Source organism: Mugil cephalus, chromosome 8 (assembly GCF_022458985.1).
Source record: "Mugil cephalus isolate CIBA_MC_2020 chromosome 8, CIBA_Mcephalus_1.1, whole genome shotgun sequence".
NCBI lineage: Eukaryota > Metazoa > Chordata > Actinopteri > Mugiliformes > Mugilidae > Mugil > Mugil cephalus.
Window position 1 is genome coordinate 9,028,166 of NC_061777.1, and position 25,986 is coordinate 9,054,151.

At 41.0% G+C, this 25,986-nt stretch overlaps 1 protein-coding gene across 1 annotated transcript; it reads right to left on the reverse strand.

Annotated features, from left to right (window-relative positions):
* Positions 1-518: 518 nt before the first annotated feature.
* On the reverse strand, positions 519-24,955 carry loxhd1b (lipoxygenase homology PLAT domains 1b). The gene is made up of 43 exons (XM_047592278.1): positions 24,164-24,955; positions 22,161-22,275; positions 22,028-22,039; positions 21,742-21,822; positions 21,409-21,593; positions 21,206-21,304; positions 20,932-21,080; positions 19,519-19,642; positions 19,106-19,215; positions 18,672-18,812; positions 18,451-18,586; positions 17,733-17,893; positions 17,563-17,649; positions 16,832-16,967; positions 16,567-16,721; positions 16,106-16,266; positions 15,027-15,103; positions 14,762-14,958; positions 14,441-14,633; positions 14,131-14,291; positions 13,708-14,029; positions 12,793-12,944; positions 11,913-12,046; positions 11,299-11,444; positions 11,005-11,109; positions 10,789-10,917; positions 10,516-10,680; positions 9,317-9,498; positions 9,117-9,233; positions 8,788-8,950; positions 7,887-8,041; positions 7,589-7,798; positions 7,342-7,468; positions 6,589-6,797; positions 6,149-6,334; positions 5,890-6,017; positions 4,607-4,724; positions 3,566-3,743; positions 3,060-3,245; positions 2,475-2,645; positions 2,225-2,357; positions 1,796-1,951; positions 519-1,716 (listed from the first exon to the last, which is right to left on the reverse strand). Exons 1-43 carry the CDS (start codon positions 24,831-24,833, stop codon positions 1,236-1,238), a joined length of 7,203 nt encoding a protein of 2,400 aa, XP_047448234.1. The 5' UTR covers positions 24,834-24,955; the 3' UTR covers positions 519-1,235.
* Positions 24,956-25,986: the final 1,031 nt, after the last annotated feature.

Genomic DNA, 25,986 nt, shown 5'->3' on the forward strand with positions numbered 1-25,986 from the left:
AACTTGTGCCACTTGCTGCTCCGAATTCACTAGATCCCAAACTGATTAAATATCTGTGGGATTTTTGTAGGGACAAGGGAGACCTACACGATATTAGGAAGGTGGTCATAATGTTAAGCCTGATCGTTGTATGTGGTGATTAAAAACTAATTTAAGGGAAGTTTTATAAATATATTTATTTCGCTGGTGTATCATTATTTCATAGCCTCAAACTTCCTGCTCATACCGGGTGGACTTAATCATTCTTGTGTGTCTAAGTTTCCTAATTAGATCAGACATTAAGAGGCTGCCCACATTTACCCAACAACCATATGTACCCGTGCATGCTAACACTAGACGCTCAAAACATCTCTCGAACAAGAGTGCGGTGCAAATCCACTACATTTTGATGATTGTGATTATGTGAGACTATTTGTCTTCTTGTTTTATTCACCTCTAGGTCCTGGCTGAACCTTATCTAGACACAATGACAGAGCAAAACAAAGACCAAATTAAAAGTAATTATTTATTTTGTCGGGTAGTGTGGTTTTGGGTGATATTCTATTTATTTTTCAGCTTGTACAAGTAAAATCACAACTTTTTCTGGAGTTTGAAGCGGGGCAGCCTAAACAGTTGGCACAAACTTTAGCTTCTATGAGGTTCTGTGAACTGACATTAAATGACATTGAGACGAATTTTGCCTTTTTACTCGCAACGCTCATCTAACGTGGTAAAAAATAGAACAGGGAGAAGGAAATGCCCACCCTCTCTTTGTTCCCTGCCTCTTTATCCCCCTGAGACCCAAGCTTTTATTTGGTATGCATTTTTAATTTCTCCATGCTATTTGGGATTAGTAGGACAAATAAGACGTATAAAAACCGAACATTATCTTTGAACAGGAAGTACCATTATGTCCTCATACGTGGACACAGGGATTATTTAGTTATTGATATTATAAAGGAGTCACCAATGTGTGAGAAAATATAAAACTGTTTATTTAATACCTGAACATGGCTGTGCAAAGACAGAATTGCCAACAATGAAGTCCAAACGTCCTCAAACGAGTACTTGCTAATTAGCGACGTTGGAGCTCATTGCATTTCAAACTTTGTTAACGTTAATAAGCATAAATAAACAAGTTTTAACCTTTGTTACCACTAGATGGCAGACTAAATCGTCCACTAATGAGGACAAGCTGCAATAAAACCTAAAACTTCATGTCCACGTATGAGGACGCAGGGTCTCGGGAGGTTAAACTAATACTTGGGGTAGAGAACCCGCTGAATCTGCCCGTCTGCCTTTTTAACGTCCAGCCACTTCCCACACATGAAGATGGTTGTGACGGAGTTGGCCGTGTTGGTCACCTCGACACACTCCAAATACCACCCACAGCTGGTCCCGCTGCCATCGTGCTCCACTCTGACCCTCAGCAGCTCCCCGAGGTCCAGCATCTCCAGGACGAAGCGGTCCGTTTGCCCTCGCTCAAAAAGGTTGCGGAACTTCTGCCGCAGAGGACGCTTGCCAGAGTCCCCGTTGACGCCGTAAATGGTGATGAAAACGTTGGCGTCCGTGCCGCCGCCTTTGACGTCCCCGGTGATGACGATGATCTCGTACTTGACGGGGACGAGGTTGCGGACTTTGCTGGCAAAGCTCTCGATGGATTTATAGCACTCGAATGTCAGGAACTGGTCCTTTTTGGCTGCCAGGGGGATTTGTGCATCACAGTGGAAGAAATACCTAAACCCAAAGAAAGGTTGAGTCACAATCAATATTTTATATAACATGTGAATGTAGGTGGTGGTGAGGTTCCACTCACTTGTTTCCCAGCTCCTTTTCCGTCACCACCACCTCCATGACGTGCCAGAAAGCGTCATTCTTCACCTTCTTGCCGTCTTTGGTTATGTGGCCGAGGCAGATGCCAGCAATATCCCCCAGATGCTTGGATGAGAACTCAAACGTGTCAGTGGCACCGCTGTGAAAAAAGGAAGAAGTTTTTATTACAAGCAGAGTTTGTGCAGAGTCTGAACAGTGAACAGTTGAAATCGGTGGTCTGCCTGAGAGTTTTCCTTTTTTTTATACTCCCTATGGGATTAGGTCACCTGGGAGACTTGGAGAGGAGAAAGTGAAGCAAGAAGATAAAAGAGGGTAGAGAAACAAAACCTACGAAAGAGAAGAGATTACGTAAGGCCTCATCATAGGGTTTTATCATGAGCACGGGCCCGTGGACTTGCTTCGGAGAACCTACCTTAAGAACTTCTTCTTCTTATTCTCCAGAACGAACTCTTTAGAACGGGCTTTCCTTCCTTCCAAGACGATCCAGGCGTTTTCCGCGGTGGAGGCGTCGTCCCCGTTAGCTGTCGTTGTGGCAATTTCGTATTCTGTGGGAATGAAGTTGCACGATAAACATTAGACATCTGGCAAATGGTTGTACTAATTAGATGGTTCATCTGCAGCCATCACAGAGCTCATAATAATGTCTTTTATGTTTTACTAACTGGTTTTGTCACTGAGGTCTATAGAGTCATTGTTGGCACAAGCCAGCTCCCTCATGATCTGCCCGTCGTCTTCATTTTTAGCCAGCCAGCGGTCGCAGGGGAACCTGAAAGTCTGGTCCATGGCTTCATCTTTCACATCGATGTACTCCAGGTGCCAACCAGGAGCGGGGCCTGTTTAACAAAAATCCATATCAGTGTTTATGGTGATTTAAGAGTGGGATCTTAGAGTGGAGATTTGAGAAGAGGTTTCATCCGAGTAGCTTCTTCCGTTCTAAGAGACTGGTGGGAAGTTGAGGTTTAAATAGGGAACTCTGTGGCTAAAATCAGAAACTTGCTCAACTTGTTTCTGTAAGAACTGTGGTTCCTACTCGGATGAGTGGCTAAACGTCTTCTCCTAAAACTCTACAAGTTCATTCATTCATTCAGGGATCTATCAGAAACTATTGGCAACATTATAAATACATGCAATAATTGTCTCTTATGTAACACGGTATTTGATTGTCTCAGGTGTGAAAAAGAAACATACACCACTACTACAGCAGCCTTGAAACAAATGCAATGTTTGAGTGCTCTTTCCCCGCTCACCTTTATTATCATGCCACACTCTGACTTTGGACAGTTCGCCCAGACTGAGCATATCAGGAAATCTGAACACGTCCTTCATTTTCCTCTCAAACTTGTTCCTGTTGGTGCTCTCCTTCAGAGGCAGCGCTCCGGTGTCTCCGAACTCCCCGAACACCATCACAAACACGTTGGCATCGGTGCCAGCAGCTGGGTTGTCACAACAAAGACTCACAACATAAAACACTGCTGAGGTTTGTCCGGATAAATCATTTAGCCACGTCGTGTTCGGTATCTGTCAAATGTTTAAAGAGGCTCAACAAACAAACATTTTCATCAGCTTTCTTTGTTAAAGAAATTGAGGAGGTCACAAGATAAATCTTAGGGGCCGAGACGTGAATTACTCACCTGCTGCAGTATAAATGTTGGATGGAACAATTTTCTCAACTTATTCAAGTTCACGCATACACATATCCTGCATGTCTTTGCTTAACTTGAGGACATTACTGCACAGAGCCCACGTGACGTACCTCCAACATCGCTGGTTTGGACCTGGATGATGTAGGTTGTCGTCTCCACCATCTCCTCGTCGTCCACCACGGCCGCCAGCTCACACACCTTCGTCCTCTTGGGCCCTTTGATCTTGGACAGCCAGTTCTCGTAGGTGAACAGATACGTGTCCTCTGTGGTCAGGTTCCGCATCAGGATCTTAAAAGCAATTTAAGAGACAATTTAACCTCCTGAGATCGAAGTATTTGTTTGGAATGCTTTTTAATTTCTTTAAGCTAAGATTAAGATCTTTAGTATGACCTAAAAAGTCTAAATTATCATCAAAATTATGTGGATACAGGGATTATTTCACTGTATATTACATGAGTGTGTACCAAAATATAAAACTGTTTATTTTAATGCAAAACCAGAATTGGAAAGGACGAAATCCCAATGTCCTAAAACATGTACTTGTAAATTTGTTAAATTTTACTATAAAAAAACTATAAAAGTTAATAAGAATAGTGTATAGAAGTGTATTGACCCTTTGCTACCAGTACACGGCAGACAAAAGAGTCTCCTTATGAGGACAACAGGTCTAAATGAAGCAGAATAAGAAGTTGCCACAAACCTAAAACATAATGTCCTCATATGAGGACAACGGGTCGCGGGAGATTAAGGAAAAGATATAACTGCAATACAGCTAGGATAGAGTCGTCCTCATACATTTAACTACAAGCCTCTATTTGTGGCATTTAGTTATGATTAAAATTTACATAAAATCTTCAATATAAAAGAATGTTATTATCAAATCACTAAATGCATGATTTTAATTCTAACTCACACCCAGCACCAAACACAGTTTTATAGTATGTAGTATAGTATATATTTTAACTGCTTTGTGAAATCAGAGTTGCATGTTGCACCAGATTCAGTTTTTTTATTTATTTTAATTATTTTTTCACAGCTATATTGTGATAGCTATAAATATTAATAATTATGCATGTTACATGAAATGCTGTGAGCCGATTTATGTGACCACATACTGTATTCTGAAGCCAGACATACAGTATTTAGCTTACCCTATCAAGGAACCAGTCAGGACGACTCCCGCTGCCATCAACCCGAACCCTGAGCTTCTTCAGAGGAGCAATGTCGTCTACTTCCAGGATGAATGTGTCTTCTTGGCCTCTTTCAAACCTGCAAAGAACAATGTATATGTATCACTTTTAAAATAATTGTAAGTTATTCTTTGCTTTTCTCACCTCTTGTCTTGACACCGACACAATGCTAGAGACAGATCGGTGAAATTGTGCTTAGGTCTCTCAAAGATCAATCAATATATCGGTCAGTTTAAAGGCTAACTGTATGATGTATTTGCCACTATTCTGTTTTTTATTTTTATTTTCTTAATTCCAAAATCCTACATAGAATAGGTGATTTGCATCACACTGACTCTTTTACGCCTCATGACCAAATTTTCCCCATTGACTCCCATTATAATTATATACTATATATACTATAATCATATACTATAATCCTGACATATTACAATGTTTTTTCCATTAATACCTAATAGATCTAAACCTCTAACTTTACCCCCTTTAACAACCAGACCCCACCACATAATTTTTAGGGTCATTTCAGTGAAGGCCTTCTTCATCAAAAATATTTCACTTTGCACCTCATTTTTGGAAATATTGTACATTTTGTGTTTTTCCCCCATTGAAAGAATTGGGGTTTCTGATGAGAACAAGTCTATACAAACAGAAAAAATATTAAAAACTTATAATAAACTTTATATCTATAGATAGGCCTGAAGTTGTTGAAAAGATTTCATCCAGCGAAAGTAATGTTTTAGATTTTTATTGCACTTTTGTGAGACGGACCATTAGTGTACACGAGGTTGAATGAATAATGCATTAAAATTATTATTATTATTATTATTATTATTATTATTATTATTATTATTATTATATTGACATAGTCAAGGGTGTAATATTTCATTTTGCACGTAATTTTTGCAATTATTGCACATTTTGTGTTTTTCCCATTGAAAAAAATCAGGGTTTGTGATGACATAAAGAACATAAAAACATAAAAAATATTAAAAGAATATTATAAACTTTATATCTATGGATTGGTCTAAAGGTTGTTCAAAAGATGCGCACAAGGGTTAATTATAGGTAATGTAATCTGTCCAAATATTAAAGTGTCTGCAGTGATTCTCATGAGTAGTAAGTAACTGTAGTAATTGCTGCACATCGTGTTTTCTACAGATCACACAACTGAGAAATAACATGTGAATCCCGGAGCTTTAGAGACAGTGGTATGAGGACAGACAACCAAACACTGTATGACCGACCTATCTTCGTTTTTAGGCAGCAGCGTTTCCTCTGTGCTCCCGTTGGCTCCGTACACAGTCATGAAAATGTTGGTGTCTGTCCCCGCATCCTGTGTGTCACCCGTGACGACTGTGGCTGAATAAACAACCTAAAACACACAGTGAGGGGAATACAGATACAGAAGAGACACATTTTGTTATTTATTTATTTATTTATTTTTTATGTAACACATTAACTGAATGTTTTCCAAGACATCATATTTTTGGCGCAGTGACTCACTTTGCGGATAATGTTGATCGTGCTCGAGTCCAACACATTCAACAGTCTGGCAGTCAGTCCATCCCCCCTGTCTTTGGCCAGCCAGCACTTACATGGAAAGATGTACTTGATACCTTTGGTTGGCACGGCAACCGACAGCTCATCCACCAACCAGCAGCTCTCTGGTGTGACACCATTGTGGCCAAGCTGAGGAAGAGACAAGAGTGGAAAGAGATGGAGGAGAGGTGGTGGTGGTGGTGGGGGGAGGATACGTAGAACCGAGGATTAATATACTGCATCATTTGATTTTGTTTGATCAAGGTACCAGAAGGCGCAGCTAGAATTAATTATTGCTGAGCCAGAATGGCTTTATTAAAAATTTTAACAACCGTGCATCTGAGGAGGCAGCAGAGGAAGACAGTTACACAGATTTAGCAACAGAGACAGTCCCAGATTCTCACTTCCACCCTCTTGATCTCTCCTACGTCAGTCCCATAGCACACAAAGTGCTCCATGGTGCCAGCTGCGAAGGATTTCTTTCCTTCTGGCAGGTCCAACCACAGTCGATCTGTTTCCATTTCGTTGGGACCGATGATGATGACGTAGACCCTGGCTGTAGTGCTGGCATCCCGCTCAGTGCCCGTGGACAGGGTGAAGTGATAGGGGATGACTTTAAGGCGGGGTGGCGGCGGGAGAGGGAGAGAGAAAAGAATTGATTAGATCGCTTTTCCCATTTAACATTCAGTGCAATTTCTGATCCAAGTTTGGTCTGTTCAGACTCCTTCAGCGGAGTAATGTGTCCTATCTCCAGGCTGATTGGATCGTCTCGATATTTTTAAAGTGTTGTTTAATCAAACCAACAATCTCCTCATTACTGTGAGATTGTGAAAAATAGCCAACTTTGGAAATTTGTTACTTTTGGCTAAGAAATACACCCACTCATTGTTGCTTTTATACTTTTATGCTCTTTATACTTTTCTTCCGATTTCACACAAGGTTTCTTTAGGCAACGTTGGTTAACTGGGTTCAAATTTTAGAGTTAACCGCACTGATTATACTGTATAGTATTTCTGAAAGATAATATTCAGTCTTCTTGCAGGTATTGTCTTATGTTAATTTTTTGGAAGGTTTCTTTGTGTGTGCCTCTGCTCATTGTTCAAATTCATACTGAAACTGCACGCTGAGAACAGAATAAATATCTTTTGTGGCCTTACTTGGACCCTCTTCGACCACCGCCACCTTTTTCTTCTTTTTCTTCTTGTTGGCATTTCTGTCCAGTCCTAGTTTGGCCTGAGCCATCTTCTTGGTATTCGGGTCGGTGTTCCTTTCACCCTCGTACCCCTGAGACAGACGCACGAGAGACAGATTTCACCACAGCGGCCGTTAGCAGGAATTCAAATTCAAGGAACGCGGCAATACGGCACCATCGCAAAAACCGCAACTAAAACTTTTATCTCAAACCGTGATGAAGAAGGTTCTCTCTATCCGTTTGTCCTCTTTCTTTCTGGACAGCCAGCGCTCACACAGGAACATGTACACCTCTTCTGTCTCCGCGTCCAGCACCTCCACCTGGTCCAGGTACCAGTCGGCGCCGACCATGGAGTTGTCGTGGCGAATGCGGATCTTAAACACCTGCCCCAGGTCCACGGCCTCGATGGTGAACTTGTCCACCTGAGGTGAAGGAAAGAGAACTGAGCGGATTCTCTCGCCTCTCGGCGCCAACGGTGCGACATGAGGTATCACACCTTTCCCCACATACCGCTCCTCTCTCAAACTTGTTCTTGTTGCTATCAGATTTGGCGAGTTTGCGCTCTCCCGTGTCACCCAGGTCACCGTAGATGGTGAGGAAAACGTTGGCATCGGTTCCCGCTCCGTACATATCACCTGTCCGCACGGAGACGTTGTAGGTGTGCGCTGGGACGGAAGAAAAACTGATGAATTACGTGAACCCGTTTGCTCATTGGATGTTTAATTTTGCACGACTGAACCGCACAATTTGACAATTTCCCTGCTTGCATGAACTGTGCAGCCTCCATTTCAACAGTGTGTGTGTTACATAGTCTCAAAACGTGGTTCATAAACAGTCCTTCCTGTTAATCCCTTCACATTCAGTGTGCTGCACGTAGACGTTCACCGAGTATGTGCTCCAACACTCCCGTCTCCTATTTAGAGCTGAGCACTTGTGGGATCTTGAAGATTTTTTAACTAAAAACGGCTCCTGGCAGAGGCTAAAACCGAACACTCTGTGACATGCGAGAATGAATCAAACAGTAAAGCTCCAGGCCGAAAACAGCAAAATAATGAGCTGAAACTCTCTATGAATCCTCCTGTTGGCTGAGGGGGAGCGAAGTGAAAACCCTTTGTAGTTTCCTTACTATTATACATTGTTTTTCTCAGTTTGTCACTTTGTACACAATTACTAAGAGATTATAAGAGATATAAAATAAAATTATAAAAGATTTGGACTAATAACAGAGGGATACATTCATTCCACCACCACAAATGTGCGACTTATCTGCCACATTTGTAGTGACCTAATTCATTAACAACTTGTTGTTATTCAAATATTGTAAATTTCAGGCTCTCCTGTTCTATAAAAGCTTAAATGGCGAGAATCCTTCCCGAACTTTCCACCACCAGTGAAATGAGGTAAAACCTACTCTCCAAAGCATCTTCCACCTCAACTTCAGTGGTTTTCAGAGTCCCGTCCCTGAGGAGCTTCTCTGTGATGATGTCCGAGGGGACCAGCTCCCTCACCGTCTCCCCGTCGTCTTCAGACTTGGCCAGCCAGCGCTCGCACGGGAAAATGGTCGTCTCCGAACCCTGCCGTTAAACACAGACAAGTCACCAGTCTGGGCCCACCTGTGTCGATCTTACACAGAAGAACAGTGTATCTGAGAGACGCTTAAATATTAATTGGTTTACAATTTAATGAAGGCACGCACAGACAAGTAAAACTATCTGTTCCGTGTGTGCGGATCTTTACTACCTTTCCTTTCCTGAGCTGTCGCCTGATCTCCACTCTGTCGAGGTGCCATCCGGGGTTGGTGCCCCTGTTGTCGTGCCCTATTCTGATTTTCTCAATGACATCACCGACATCCTCCAGCTGTGAAAAGACGAGTTACTGTGCACGTGTGGGCAGACGAGCATCTGTTTTAAAGGATGTGCAGTCCAAGTCCGTACGCTCACCTCCACGATGAACATGTCCTCGGCTCCCCTCTCGAAGTACAGACGTCGCTCTCTCTTGTTGACACACAGGTGCTTCTGCTGCGTGCACACGGCGTTACGTCCGTACAGGACTATGAACACATCAGCGTCGGTGCCCGCGGCGAACACATCGCTGGTGTATATCTTTATTTCATATGGCACAACTGCAAACATCAGAGGAGAAGGTTCGTTTCAGGCACAGTGTAATAATTTGTGTGCAAAACATCATAAATATATATTGTAGGATAGGTCTTCAACTGGGGAGAAACTGCAGGGGTTTTGCAAAATCTTTGGTTGATTAGACATTTTTTATATATATATTTTAATTTCACCTCACAAATTTAAATTTCTTAAAATATGCATTAACAAAAATCCAACATCTTTTAATATGTTAGTATTTAGCTACGTCTAATGTTGAAACTGTCAAGAAATTATTGCATATGTATATAAAATTGACAGATAAAGAAAATAATTGACAGATTGACAGTTTAAACTTTAAACATAAGTAAAAGTTTTGGTTAAGTTTGACAGGGACTCGGCCTGAAAAATGTTGAACACCCCGGTTTATAGACTTCACATTTGTAGCATTGTTTGAGCTCTTTAGCGGGTATTGCATGCAAGATTTTTTTTTTTATTGAAATGAAACAAATCTGAGAGAAATATTTTTGTCATTTGCTCCATTGTTTTTATTTCAGTGGCTTCAGTGGCCGTTTAATTGATACGATATTGAATGCACATTATAAGGTTACTGGTAATTGTGATGCAATATGGAATTACAACATGAGAACCTACTTTCTAAAGATGTCCTATTAATGAATTAAAGCTGAATGTTCACTCTTTGAGCTTATAATCTGCAATATTTTATTTTTTTCGTTTTTTTTGCAAGTCAAAAGTGAAGATAAGGTAGGTGACATGGATACAACATTATCCCCGACTTCAGCAGCATTGTGATTTGGATAGTTCCACATCAAGAGTCCTACTTGTGGCACTTTTAAAAGGCTGTGCACCTCCTCATTAAAACACTCCAAACAGCTCAGAGTCTGTGCTTTAAATACATTCCACCGCTAATGATTCCCACTACATTTTGCATAAAGCACTTTTCTCAGTCAGCGCTGTGCTACTTTCACTAATGGATTAAAACACTGATGGATTTGAATAATATTCTTTGACGTTTCACTCACATGGCATGTAGAGTTCAGTCTGGAGCTCAGCGGGATATAGATCCCTCACAATAGCGCCATCGTCCTTTCCTTTATCCAGCCAGCGGCCACATGGGAAACGCAGTCTCTGACCCTGCGAGGGGGCGTCAATCTCAACCCAGTCCAAGAACCAACCAGAGTAGCCCCCTGATAGAAGAAAAATCTCATTCAGATCATTCTGTTGCGTTTCTTATATCTTATATATATTATATATATATTTTTTAATGTATGTCGTAAAGCGTTTTCTTTCCCCACCTGAGTTGTCATGACCAATTCGTATCTTTTCCAGGTCGCCCAAGTCCACGGCCTCCACGGTGAACTCATTAATCATCCCCTGTTCGAACTTATTCTTGTAGTTTTTACAAGCCTTTAGGTTGACGATCCCTGTGAATGACATGAAGAATATCTAGTCAGTAGCATGCAGCACGGGGCTTCTAAAATATCTGCCAGGAGACAGGTGAATTATCGTACCTGTGTCGTCATTTTCACCAAAGAGAATGGCAAAGACGTTGGCATCGGTTCCAGCGTACTTCTTTTCTCCAGTTTTTATTTTAAGCGTGTATGTAGTAGACATGGCTGCAAGATACGTTTAAACTTAAAAGTCAGTCCTTTGAAGCTTTTTGTTTTTTTTTATCTTTGCGCTAATACACAAATCCCTCATTGCCTTCGCCTTTACCTACATGTTTTGCAGCACTTAGATTAACACTTAAACAGGGATTCCTTTTATCTTGCGTCTCTACTAAGAGAACTTTGAAGGTGTATTACATTTCTGCTCGAGCCCCAGAGTAGTGCGTGTCCCGTCCTCATCGTCATCCTTCCTCATGAAGGCCTCGTCCACAGGAACAAGCTCCCTTGCGATCTGCCCGTCATCCTCGTCTACAGCAAGCCAGCGGTTACAAGGGAAGTAGTATCTAGAGACGCACGAAATGCCTCAGATCAGTGACTCAATCAAAAATGACACGCTGTTACATAATTATCAGTTGAGTAGTCGCAGAAAAATACTTTATTTAATGCTTTAAGGCTTCATTTCAAATGAAATATGAAATTAAAAGATAAAGAAAATAAATAAAGTGTCTGGGATTTCACCTGGGGACTGAATAGGCTTTCAGTCAATTGCGGGAAACCTGACAGAGTCAATCTGTAATATGCAGCCTTGTGATTGGCTCAGCAGTGATAGGGGCGGGGCCTACTGTGTACAGGAAGCTTAGATTGACAGATCTAGTCTTCTACCTCCACTTATCCCCTTACTAAAATATGTTGGAAAAAATTATATAAAAAATGTCTAATCAACCAAAGATTTTGCAACCGACCCTGCAGTACCCCCGCGGACCCTCTAGGGGTCAAGGAAAACACGTGACCAACGCGTTGATTTCACCTACGTTGTGTCCTCCTTCGTGTCCACTATCTCGACTCGATCCAGGTACCACGACGAGTTAGACCGAGTGTTGTCGTGACGGATTCGCAGCTTCTTCAGAGGACCTAAATCGATAGCTGTCACGGTGAACACGTCCTCCTGTGAATTACAGAAACCAGACACTGTTGTGTGACAGACATCTAATACAGGCTCAGTGAGAAAGGTGGCGTCGTAGAAGAGGAATTGGGAGATTCAAAAAGATTTGGCTACTAGCAATAGTAGTAGGAGCAAAAATATAGTATCTCTACAGCAGAATGGGCCATTTTCTCTTTCTCTTCATCCATCTCTTTCTTTTGCTGGGCTAATTTAAAACTATCCTAACTATAACTAACACGAGGTTTGTGGTTTCTAACAACGACGGCCTAATGCAGCTTAAGATGTATGGATTAGAAATAGACCTTATTTTGTGTTCCTACAGAGCAGGTGTAATATAGAGATGAATAATTCACAGGTGTGGATGAAGTAATGAGTAAAAGTAGGACAGGTTCAATGACCTAGAGGGCTCCTCAAAGCTGCTCTCAGTCACAGCTGGCTTGCCTGCAACGGAGCTTGTAACCCTACCAGAGTACATTCCCACCCACACCTCGGCGCTAGGCTCAGGTTGCGTGGAAGTGTTTGAATCTTTGACTAACTACTGGTTAATTTTCAGCAGGATACCCTTCCAGGAAAGTGTGAAAAGGCGTGCAGCCCTAATGAAAGTCAATGAGAGAATAATTGTATCAAGTGGCGCAATAAAAAATTACGTATTTCCATGAGCGCCACTGAAGCGTGCTTCCCACCATTTTCTGTTTTAATCTTGCTTAGTCGAGAAGTCATCAGCCATTCCTTTGTCCGACCCAACATACCTCCCCCCGCTCAAATTTGTTGAGGTTGTCAGAATTCTTGAGGTAGCGCTCTCCGGTGTCTCCGTTTTCCCCATAAATATTAATGTAGACGTTGGAGTCGGTCCCGGCTCCCATCATGTCACCAGTGAAGACGCACACTTCATAGGTGTTGACTGCCAAGACAATACAAGGGATGAATTACTAACACCTCTTTAACCCCTCACGTATGCCACAGAGGAAACAGTGTCAAATCAGTACAAGGTGGAAACATGTCCTTAAATAGTAAAAAAAAGAAGAAGAATGCATCAAATAATCACTTTAACATTTAAAAATACATGGAAGATGATGCTCTACTCACTTAATTGACTGTATAAATATACGGTACCAACTCAAAGATTTCACTTAAATCAACTCATGAACTTACAACAGCCTCATAAAATTTGTTTTAGTTATTCTTGTTTTACTGTGCTTTAATTACAATGGATACATCTGTAGCTAATTTAAGCTCATTGACTGACTAAAGACTTGATTTCAGGCAGAAGTTGGACTGGAAAGTCTTGCAGCAAAAAGGAATAATGAACACGTTACTTGTGTTCACTGGAAAATGAGTTACAAAAACCGCTGGATACCTGGTTCACATAGTCAACAAATTAAATAAATTGGTTGTGTGTATGCACAATATCCACGCTGATCTTTATATTTTCTGTTGTACTAAAGTTGCAAATGCTTATTCTAACTTATTATAACTTATTACTGATGTGAGCCATTTGTATTGGGATGGTGGGCTATGCCAGCATCCATGTAAATTACTACATGTAGAGGTAGTAAAGGAGTGTAAATATGCTTAATATGTCAGACTTCATATAAAAAATGTAAATTTTAAGGACCTGATTTTCTTTCTCATTGGGAAGTGACTGCTCAGTTGTTATTTTGTACCTTCTAGATCTTCTGTGCCCTCAGGTAGCAGCTCCACCACCAGCTCTCCATCCTCCTCGCCCCCCGCCAACCAGCGCGAACAGGGGAAATGATACGTCAGCACCACTTCCCTCATCTCCTCCCCGCCCTCCTCGTCCTCCTCTTCCTCGTCTTTCTTCTTTTTCTTCTTCTTTTTCTTGTCGTCCTTCTTCTTCTCCTTAGGCACCAAGGCCATGATTAAACGTTTGACATCCACCGTCTCCAAGAACCAGCCCGCTCCGATCCCGGAGCCGTCGTGGCCGATGCGTATCTTGAAGATCTTTCCCACGTCTTTGGCCTCTATCTGGGAAACAGCTGCAGTGTTTCTACTCCAAATGTAATATTTCTACATTTATCCTCGGGGTTCGGATTAAAGTTCTGAAATTGAGGGAAATTAAATGATACCTTGAATATTTCTGCCGTGTCCCGCTCAAAGTTGTTGGATCTGCTTTCGAGTGTGATGACCTCCGTCTTCCCGTTTTCTCCGTAGATCTGGATGAACACTTTGGCGTTGGTGCCAGCAAACATCACATCTCCAGTCAAAACGGTTATCTCATAGTTAATCACTGGAAAATGCAGATTAGCAAAGGTCACAAGGCGACACACGTAGGATTTTTGGGCACTTTTGTGTTAAAAAACCTGTACATGTACTTTCAAGATAGCTGAACTGAATTGTGAAATATGTAGTTTCTTCGAGTGTGTGGGTGTTGCCTACGTTGTTCCATGTCCAGGATCTCGCTTGGATAAATCTCCACCTCTGTCTTGCCATCAGCCTCGTCCTTGCACAGCCAGCGGTCGCTTGGGAACATGTATTGTTTTCCATGGACCGGAACCATAATCTGAACGCTGTCCAAGAACCAGCCTGCACGCATGCCTTCGTTGGTGTGGCCAATCAACAGACGGTTGATCTGGAGTAAGATCAAATGGACGGTAATGCACCCGATATGAGGATATGCTGAACCTGGAATGAACTGAAATTCAAATTCTTGGACTATGTGAATTACATCTTAGTACTGTCAACATGAAATGGGAGGACCTGTCCAATATCAAAGGTTTCCACCGTGAAGATGTCGATGCGGCCCGTCTCAAAATAGTTGCCCAGGTTGTTGGCAGAGACCACCAGCATCATCTTACTGGTGTCGCCTTTCTCTCCGTAGAGCTTCACAAACACCATGGAGTCTGAGCTGCTTCCTGGGACGCTGCCTGTCTTCACTGCGATGTGATAGTTGACATCTGACACAGACACGAGCGTTAGAGTGAAATCTAAACGCAGAATGAAATCCCAGTTTCATCCAACTTACTGTACAGACGCTGTCCATCTGAGAACGGCACCAATTCTCTAACGATCTGTCCATCATCCTCGTTGCGGTCCAGCCACCTGCACAATGCATTCTGTGAACAAACTCTCGCAACATCTGTTACATATTCACACCCGTGGTCATAACAGCTATTCGGTGTACACTCACAGAGCACTTCATTAGGAACCCCTGCTTAGTCGCGTAATTATCCAATGAGCCGTTCATGTGGCAGCTGTGCGATAAGTAAAAATTCTGCGCATGCAGGTCAGCAGTTCAGTTTATATTCACATAAACATCTAAATGTGAAAAATTGTGATGAGTTATTTTAACTGCGGCGTGATTGCTGGTGCCAGATGGGCAGGTTTGAGCGTTTCGGAAACAGGATTTCTACTGGGATTTCCCCATAGCAGTTTTGAGTTTACTCTGAGAGGTGCTAGAAATCTAAAAATGCCCAGTATCTGGCTGTTCTACAAATGTATATGTCTTGATGTGGGAGGGGACGTAGACGACAACCAGACAGGTTGTAGCTGATCACTCAGATAAATACTGCTGACAGAAAAGCATCTGAAAACATGTCCAACAACAGCAAGGAACAGATTTCTGAGACTTATCAAATCATACTACTGTCAACAGACCAAACACAGCCTGGTCCGATGAATCTCCATTTCCACTGAGTCTCAGAGATTCAGATTTTGGTACCAACAGCATGAATACATGGCACTATGGGGCAAACTGAAGGTGGTGTAAGTCCTACAACTACAGTTTGAATGCCTCAGTCTGTACGTGAATCTCTTGCACGACAATGGATTACAAATCAAAAGTCACGACCAGGAGTCATGCTTCAGTGGCCACTCCACTCAATCACCAGTTCTGAATCCAATAGAACACATTTGGGATGTGGCAGAACCTGTGGTAGTGAATCTGCAGGAATTACGTGACGCACTAATGTCGAGAAAGGACCAGAATCTCAACTTTCTGATGAATCCAAGAACCCGAAGATTCAGATTCTTTTAAAGTGCTCAATGAGTGTATGATTTTTATTTTTTTTTTCTGTATTATGACTGTGAGAAAAAAAAATGCACCTGCTGCAGGGGAACTCTACAGCGTTGGCCTCGGCTTGTCCCTCCTCTCTTACGACCACTTTTTCCAGAAACCATCCACAGCCTCCGCCTTTGCCGTCGTGTCCAATTCTCACCCTGCGGATCGGCCCGAGGGATACTGCCTCGATTATAAACTCATCCAACTTGAAGGAGAAAAAACAAAAACTTATTTTAAATCAGCACGTGCAAAGTGAAATTCAAAGTTAGCAGTTTAAATAATTCACTTTATGCTACAGATACATTGTGAGGAATACTAAAATAAAACATTTTATCTTGTTTTAATGTTTTAAGACTGGGGCAAAATCTACAATCAAACAGATTGTGATGCTTTTTTAATGCTTTTTGATTTTAAAGTGAAGCAAAAACTAAGAAATATGACAAAGCAAAGGGCCATTTTCTTCCTGGAATAATATAACGATGATAAATGCACTGAATGTACCCACATTTCCTTTCTCAAACTTGTTGATGTTGTTTTTGCAGTTGACCAGCTGCCGATCTCCACTGTCCCCATGGTCTCCAATCAGATTTAGAAAAACAGACGCATCTGTGCCGCTGCCGCCGACAGTCCCCGTGCACACTGTGACTCTGTACTTGACCACTACAGGACAGATTAGCATCATTTATCATCATTTTCTACACTCTACTACTCCATATCCAGCAAAGCAAATTTTGGTTGCTCATGGCAACTACAGGTGCGTGCGTACGTACGGGGCAATGGCTCTGCAATGAGATCTCCGCCGGCTGGAAGCTCCCTCACAACCTCATTATCATCTTCGTTAGTGTCCAGCCACCGCTGACAAGGAAATGTGTACTTGTCCTTTGTTAATGTCTTCATCAGAGTCGCCTGATTGAATAAAAACGATGCTGGAAGGCTTGTTTGACTTGAAATGTGAGGAAGCGTCTGGATTATCATTGCATTAAAGTGATCATCAGTACCTCCATTTTTCAGAGCAAAAAAGTTTGCAAACATATAAGAAATTTACAGGAGTTTTATGGAATCACAAACTAAGTATTAGCTATTAATTAGGAATACATGCATAGAAACTAGGGGTTGGAAAAATATCGATATGGCAATATATCGCGATATTTTTTCTTCCGATACAATATCGATTTTGAATGTCTTAATATCGATTTGATTTTGGGCCAATCATGAACGACGATCGTTCCCTGCAGCGCTGAGTGCAGCAAGGGAACAGGCAAGTAGCAGAGGTGCATTTTCACATTTAAGTGGCAAGAAACTTGATCCACTTGATGCAAAAGATTCTCAGTGAACTATGTAGAATATTGCAAAATATGGTAATATCGTAATATCGCAATAATGTATCGTATCGTGACTCAAGTATCGTGATATGTATCGTATCGTGAAGTCCTTGCCGATATCCACCCCGAATAGCCATGTCACAATCTGAGTTAATTTAGTAGATTTGTGAAATTCTCACCTTGCTGAGATGCCATCCTGCAAAAGGATTCCTCTTTTCATGCCAGATACGGAGTTTGGTCAAATTTCCCAAATCAGCCAGCTCAACCTGTGGTTTGACATCAGGATATTATTACCCAGCCTAATTATCTGACTTGCTTATATTAATATGGGTTATTATAAGATACTCACTATAAAGCGGTCTATTTGTCCCTGTTCAAAATTGTCTGTTTTGTTGTCAAGCTTGATCTCGTCTGACTTTCCCTTGTCTCCGTACACCTGGAAGCAGATTTCTGCATCGGTTCCTGCACCGGCTAGGTCTGACGTCCAGATCCACAAGGACCAGGGGTGCTCTAAGGGGAGACAATTCACATCATCATCATCATCATCTTTGATTGGGAAGGATGCCATGACTTGTCGCACCATACTGCACATTTCAGGGCGGAAGCAGCAGCAGCAGCCTTGAGTTTAAGGGATTAGTGACAAGAGGTTCGAGTGTAGTTTGCTCCATCAACGTTTCAGCGGAGCCCCTGAGATGGCATTTTTGCTTGTTAAAAATCGTCTCAGGGCAGTAACTGCCACAGTGAGGGGACTGCAGCAGGCAGCTCCTAACTGACAATCTGTGTGATTGTGAAGGCATATGCAGCCTGACAATGAGAGAACAAATGCACGTAGACGGGGACAAAAAAGGAAACGTAATGCACATACTGATGTCTGTGGATCAGTGGTAATCACAAGCATTTACAGCTCTTTAAAACAGGGCTTCGTTTCACGGGCAATCACACAAAGCAAAATGAAAAGAGACTCGTTATGCAAATGTCTTACATATGATTTTGCCCAGTGTTCAAAGTGAAATCGACAGCGTTTTCTGCTGCTCCTCACTAGCCCCGTTTATTGAAATTCAACTCACTCTTCTGTCTCTTCTGCCTGAGTGACACCATTTCATAGAGCTCTCTCTCTATCAGCCCGTCTCCCTCCTTCTCATCCAGCCATTTGCCGCACGGGAACGTTTGCTCTATCCCCGTGAACGGGCAGTACACCACAACCTGCAAAAAACAACAAAAAAAAAAGTGGAATTAATTTACAGAAAATGACCAGATTGCAGTGTGTGCACACAAGTATGCACATCACCTTCTCACAGTACCAGCCAGCACTGACTCCTCCGTTGTCGTGCCCAATGGTGACCCTGCTGAGGGGACTGAGGAGAGCAGCAATCTCAACGTTAAAGATGTCCGTCAAGGCTCGCTCAAAATTTCCTCCCTCCAAAAACACCTGGAGAAAAGTCACAGCAAATGAAATGGTAGTTTCAAAGAGTACTTGGAATGACCCTGCTTGCATATTGTGTTCTTATAAGGTAATAACACCACAGAGAAATCACTGTTTAGCACCACAACTATCACCACCACTAAACCAAAACACTTCCCTAAAGCAGAACACACTGACATTCAAGTTAAGTGTCGTGCCTTAAACCAATTTGTCTCAGATCAATAAAAACTAACTGCTCCAGTCATTGTTTGCAAGTTAAGTATAAGTGGTCTTCTCTGTTTCTTGTAATCTCTAATTACCTTGCCACTGTTCTTCATGCCTTTCGTGCCATGCATCACAATGTGGATTTTGGAGTTGGTCCCAGCACCTCGGATGTTTCCTGTCACAATCTGGACGTTGTACACAATACCTGGCGGATACGGTTACATGTCAGGCCATCAGAGGCGATGCCAACGGGTCACTACGGTTCACAGACGGCCTACTCTGAAGGAGCTGAGCGGGAACCAGATCGCCCAGATCCAAACATTAGTAGCCTGACACAAGAATTAATGACTACACGGCAGGCTTTTTGGAAAGCTTTGTCAGCGGCTGATGTTCCCTTCGTAGTGCAGTAGCAGGAGAGTGACTGCCTCAAAAACCAGACGAGGCTATCGGATCAATATTTCAGCATAACCTGAATGAAAAACATTTGAAAAACAAACTTTATCATCACCTGTGGGCTGACTCCCGCCGACCAAAATGTCCCTCTGGATCTTCCCGTCGTCCTCATCCAGGGCAAACCAACGATTGATGGGAAATTCATAAACTGTTTTGTTTCCCATATCATCCACTAACACCTGAAGAAAAAAAAATCTTATCTTTTTAACATTTACACTTTAGCACTCTAGTATTGAATATAAGTCACATTACTGATTCTGTATCATTGTTCGAGTAGAAAGGTAAAGAGAGATGTCATTTTCTTAATGAGAATGCTGATTGTATTTAGGCCACTGTGGAGGTAAAATATTCAATATCCATTTAGTGGCTTTAAAGAGGTTTTCCTGAATCAATGTGTTTATACTTCCCCTCTGCTCATTTTAACAGCCTCTCTCTTTGTACCCTTGCCCTGATTTGAATCCAGGAAGCAATGAGCAATGAGTCTTGTTTATGTGGTTTGCAAATTATACAGCATCTTAATCTTTTGTTGTGCATGTTTGTGCATGACTGTCTCTGTGGCCCTAACCACCTCTTTGACACATAATGAATGAAACTGAATGTTTAATTTCATATTTGAACCATTTGAATTCATCAAATTATGTGAAATAATTCTTTGTCTGCCTTGCATTTGTTCTTGTGTTAACTGTGTGTTTATACATGTTTTTGCATGCTTTGACTGCTCTGTTTGTTGAGCACTTTGGTCAAAATCTGCTGTTCTTAAATGTGCTTTATGAATAAATTGACATTGATAATTGATTGCTTGCTCACAGTGTTTCTTACCATGTCTGTGAGACAGTTCAATTATTTACTAAGACAGTGAGTTCTACAGAAGCTTAAACTCAAAAGCAGAAAAACAATATTTACTTTGAAAATACAGCTTGGTATAACAATCCTTAAAGTGAAGTTAAATTAAGTGGCGGAACAAAACCGAATATGATTTGTTACTTTTACCCACTACTGATCTTTGGTGTCAGTCTCTGCTGCAGTAACAAACAAATCTACTGACTCATCTGTCTGTTTGCTGTAAGGCAATCCCTTAATGGGGCACGGTTTCCCTTTACACAGAGGGTAGAATGACGACATGTGTGTCCCATGTGTGTTCAGACGCTGTATGTGTCTGTTTGAATGAACTCATCTCTTGGCTGTGCATGCTCTACGTGTTGGAGGAGCAGGGACACCGGTCTGAGATAAGACGAATGGCAGGAACTTGGAGGATCACATGTCTTAAGTACCACTGCAGGGGCAGAACTGAGAAGACTCTAAGGCTGAATTTAGTTTCAAGATAAAAAGCTACTAGGTTCACATGATGTAATAGATAAAACTAAGTGCATGTCGTTCTTTAATTCTGATATTAAATATAGATATATCTGATATATATAAATGAACTTGCAAACAATATCAGTCTCCTCTGTGCCTGTTTGCTTCTTACCTTATCCACAAACCATCCTGCTGAGGAACCTTTGTTATTGTGGCCGATGGTGATCTTCCTAACTTTGCCAAGGTTTGGTGCTTCAACGGTGAACTTGTCCTCTGTGCCCTTTTCAAAGTTGTCTTTTTCATTGTCAAGTCGCCTCTCGCCTGAGAAAAAAAACTTATGAAAGTATCTCCACTAAACTGCGGATTAAAATGCACTTAGCATTAATCGCACGCTGGTATTTGACCACGAATCAGTGAAAAACACGCGCGTTAGCTGTCGTATTCACCTGTGTCTCCATATTCCCCAAAGATGTTGATAAAGACATCTGCATCTGTTCCACTGCCTTTTATGTCCGCGGTGAAAACACTCACTATATATTTATTATCTGCAAAATTAGAACACAAAGTTTAGAAATAGTTTGAAGTCAACTGATCAATGGAAAATTGTTGTTGTGTTGTGACTGATTGGTGTATATCTGTGCATACATACACTTAGGCCTGTCCATGGGGTCCATGCTACCCAGCAGGTCTCTGACATAAAGACCGTCTCCCTCCACCTTACTGAGCCAGTTGTTGCAAGAAAAATAGAACCTCAAGTGTGGTCGAATCACATCCGTCACCACCACTCTGTCCAGGAACCAGCTGGCACTCATGCCAGTGTTGTCGTGCTCAATCCTGGAGCAACAGAAGAATAACATCTGCAAACTTCTCGCAAACTAATTCACTGGGAGCGGGACCAAAATCTGCAAACATCTGATCTGAGGTCGACAACTGTTTGGCAGAAACATTTGAAAACTCTTTAAGGTGGAAGAGTCTAACGTACCGTATCTTTTTCAAAGGTCCAACATTGTGAGTTCTAATTCTGAACACATCAGTTTTGGCCCTTTCGAATGCTGTGCGACTCCTGAAATCAGAAAGTGGTAAAAACTTTCATCGTCTCTTCACACCAAAATACATGTAAAAGAATAACAGGAGAAAAAAAGAACACACAAATAGAAAAACACAGGAAAACATGAAAGCCTTGCACACAACTGCCAAATTGTACGTCAAATCACATCATGCAATCTAATTTACATTTAAGTCATAGCATGCGGTGAAGAAATAAATACCTCTTTTCAGTGCTGCGGAGAAAAATGCAAAGGTTTAGTTCATGTGCAAGAACATATGTTGAGATTATAACAAATGTACAGACATCTAAATTGTGCGGCATCTAAATTGCAATAATCTCTGAAGAGAACTTACTTGCTGGCCAGGTGGACTTTGGGCGTGATGCCATAGTCTCCAAAAAGAGTGATAAACACATTGGCATCAGTTCCTGCTCCTCTCTCATCACCTGTGATGGTCACCACCTCGTATACTGGAGGGGTTTGGTAAATATAACACAAACAGAAGTGTGTTTAAGCGCGGCAGAGGGAAGTGCAACACAAAGGCAGCACTTCAGTGCACACGGTCGGATGCTGTAGTAAACACACAGTGTGAAAAAAGCCTACACATTTTCACATGTGCCCCGCTGCGCTTTAATACTACTAATACTTGCAGTATTTTGCTGTGAAGTCCTGATTGTTTATTCTAAAAGATGAAGGTAATGAGCTCAGCTGTTCTCATTGATTCCTTGTGATAAGACATCTTTACTTCAAGTGATGTAAATGAAGAAAAGTTAAGTGTGTGGACGATGAGCGAGTAGGAGCTTTAAATGAAGGATTATTATTCAATTGCACTCAATTCAATTCTAGATTAAATTAATTACAGGACAGATGCAGCAAAAATGTAATATTATATGAATAGATACCTATTGGTGTCCTTTTCTATTATATATATTGAAAAATCTATATAAAATTACCAACTAAAAATAAATAGAGGCCATGCACGTGACGTCACAGCAAGCGAAGTCTCCATGGTTACGGCCACTGAGTGACAGTTGAACATGGAGATTAGCAGCATTAGTTTGAATCATAGACTTTAATAGCATCTTAATGGTGAAATTAATCTAAAAAAAACAATGTCAAGAGCTGTTGAGCGATTGACTGTAACAACAGATTTGAAAAGCAGGGCAGAGATATATTTTTACAGATATCTGCCAAAGAAAAGACAAGTTAATGGATCACTGCATTACGAAGAAACAACTGGAATCCAGGCACTGAAACCTGGTGTTTTTGTGTCAGGTAATATTAATTTATGTTGTATTTTTTGATGAAGTCGTACCTTAAGTTAATAAGTAACCTTCCGGAGGGCTGTCAGATAAATTTGTCGATGTTGCTGTCTATGTTGCTGTACGGCCGACAGTAACTATTTTAGTTCCAACAATAAATAAAATTAAAAAAAATAAATGAAATATTTGCATCACTCCTCGTCGTCCTTTTAACGTCCTGTTTGACGCTACAGTATCGTATGGCTAACGTGACTTTTCTGTAAAGCGCTTAGCGTTAGCATCTTTCATTTAGCTACATTTATCATACTTGAAATAAACTTAAACTAACTGAAACTGAGGCTAATCCACTTTTCCAAATCCATGCTAGTTCGTATGGATCATTGTCGAGTTCAATTGTCCTTCATTTGATGTGATAATCCACATTTTGTCCCGTTTTCGCTGCATTTAGGCTACTGATACATTTCACCATGTTTTTGGCACTCAGGGGGGCGTGGCCCCGGGCGGTAGTGACGTCAATATATATCCTCTATGCATTAAAAAAAGCTACTGAGATATTTTTTCCTGTAAAACACTGAAATAATTAATAATGCAAGTTAAAATGTTCTTTTAAGTTCTTTTTTAATTACTTTTTTTAAAACTATACTATACTACTACTCTCTTCTATTAAAACCCAATTAAAGTTTAATCAGTTACAACACAAGTTGGGATAACTTAAGGATAAAACACTCATGTTTAGTTGAATGAAATTGTAAATATGTTTTAGGTCAAGTTGCCTTTAAGGGTTTTTGTGTCTTTTACATACAAAGAAGCTTTAGAGGTCTGGGATGTATGTGACCACACCACCCCCACATAAAGATTAGTGAGTGACAGGTGTCAGATAGCAGTGACACAGATAACATACCGACGACATACAGATACTGCTTCTCTGTTACCATGAACATTAACCTAAAACATGGGCACATTATTACTTGAGACACTTAAGACTCAGTCAAGGATTCACCTGGTCTCTCTTCACCTGGTAATTCTATATTAATATCGATACTTCATCACATTTTCTTTTGAACATTTTAGTGACTGGGGAAAAAAAAAGTCTTACCTTTCTTTTTGTGATACTCATCCTCGTAGTTCTCTACTTTCTCTGGCACGTAGGTGCGGAGTTCTTTCTCAAATATTTCAACGTAATTTTCCACCTTCTTCTTCTTGCCTTTTGTCTTCTTGTTGTCCTCATCACTGTCTCCCTTGTCCGAACCTTTCTTCTTCTTTTCTTTCTTTTTCTTTTGCCCTTCCTCTTCGTCCTCCTCTTTCTCTTCTTTCTTCTTGGATTTTTTATCCTTTGATCCCATCTTGTCTTTGACTGAGGACTTTGAGCCTTTCTTGGCGATCTCAATCACATCAGGGAGTTTCCCTCCTTTCTTTTTGCCTCTGGACTCATTGTTGTTATCTTCGCCGTCTGTATTCAGAGACGTGTTGCTCAGCTCATCTCCGCTCTCGTCTTTGACTCTTTTCTTCGTATTCTTGACCTTTTCTTTATCTTTTCTTCTCACTTTGGAGCTCCTCACATCAGGTCCAGACGAGTCAGTGCTGTATCCTTCTTCATCACTGCCTTTAACCTTCTTCTTCTTCTTCAACCTCCCACCACCGTTTGCCTCGCTCACCTGCTTACTTTTCTCCTCAGGCTTTGGTTCCTTATCCTCAGAGTCTTCGTCATCCACATCTTTGGTTTCCTCTTGTGTGCTCTGTCTTGTTTTTTTCTTTTTTGTGGGCATCTTTAATTTATTTACCTTGTAACCGTAACCGATTCCTGTGTGTTCCGGTGAAACTTGATTAAAGTGACCTGTGACCGCACAGGAGTGACCCACTGGCAGGACAAGCACAAGTCAGAGTTTACCGACTGCAGTTTGGTCGGAGGCAGTCGAGGCAGGGGAAGCCCCTCGTTGCTGGTTATCCCAACCTACGAGTGCGGCAGATGCTCTGACCTCATTAGAAATGATAATCTGCAAGTAGACACCTGATCAGAGGGGGAGACCCTCCTTTGTGCTCATGGGGAGAGTCTAGAAAATTCCAAATAGGTATAGTATTAACTTTCTGTTTAACTATTGTGAGAAATACTACTCTCTTCTGCATATAGTAATAACAGTATAGAAAGATAATGTGAGAGTACTGAAAGTATTACTTAAATCAAATGGACAAATAAATCAATAAATAGATAAATACATGCTGCACACCTATATAATTTATATTATATACTTGTACCTTCTATATATAAATAAAATACCCTAATTATCCCTGATTTTATCCCCCCTATTATAATTACTGCATGTAAAATAAGATCATGTGTTTTTATCACTGTCTTTTTATTAACATAATAACGTAGGTATTTATAGTACAATTGCTAGTTTTTAAGAATTTTCCTTCCAGCTGTTTGACATTTGACATATGTGAACTCATGAAATACAAACTTAAAATATGTAATTTTATGTGTTAACATACATGAGTTTAAAGCTTCTGTTCCTCATTGACCACTGTCTAATGCCAAGAAAGAGAAAACAACTCGCTGATAGCACATATTCGCCCAATAAATAATAATTTGTTATTTCATTTATTTATTTTTTATTTATAATGGGGACATGCTTATTATTTATTTGGTTGTTTTACTTTTACCGTCAAACACTCTTAAAACATCGCTTTTTGAGAGCTTTGAGAGTTTAATTGAATCCAATTTCAGTTTTTAATGACAGTAATTCAGTAAATGCGGGAAAAATATATATATTAATTCATTTGTGTAGAAAGTATAAAGAGGAACTGCAGTCAAAATCTCTATTACAACATCACAGACACATTTATTTGAGCCACGACTCTTTGAATTGCTCATGTATTCACACTTCTCTAAGAATGAAAATACAACGGGTGTAGTTTTCA

Bases quoted from the DNA above. Each gene is read 5' to 3' on its own strand.
- loxhd1b (XM_047592278.1), bottom strand. From the start codon at position 24,833: ATGCCCACAAAAAAGAAAAAAACAAGACAGAGCACACAAGAGGAAACC. The intron at 16,267-16,566 runs GTGGGTACATTC...TTCTCCTTCAAG, and splicing joins ACAAGTTTGAGAAAGGAAAT to TTGGATGAGTTTATAATCGA. The intron at 7,799-7,886 runs GTATGTGGGGAA...CCTTCACCTCAG, and splicing joins ACAAGTTTGAGAGAGGAGCG to GTGGACAAGTTCACCATCGA.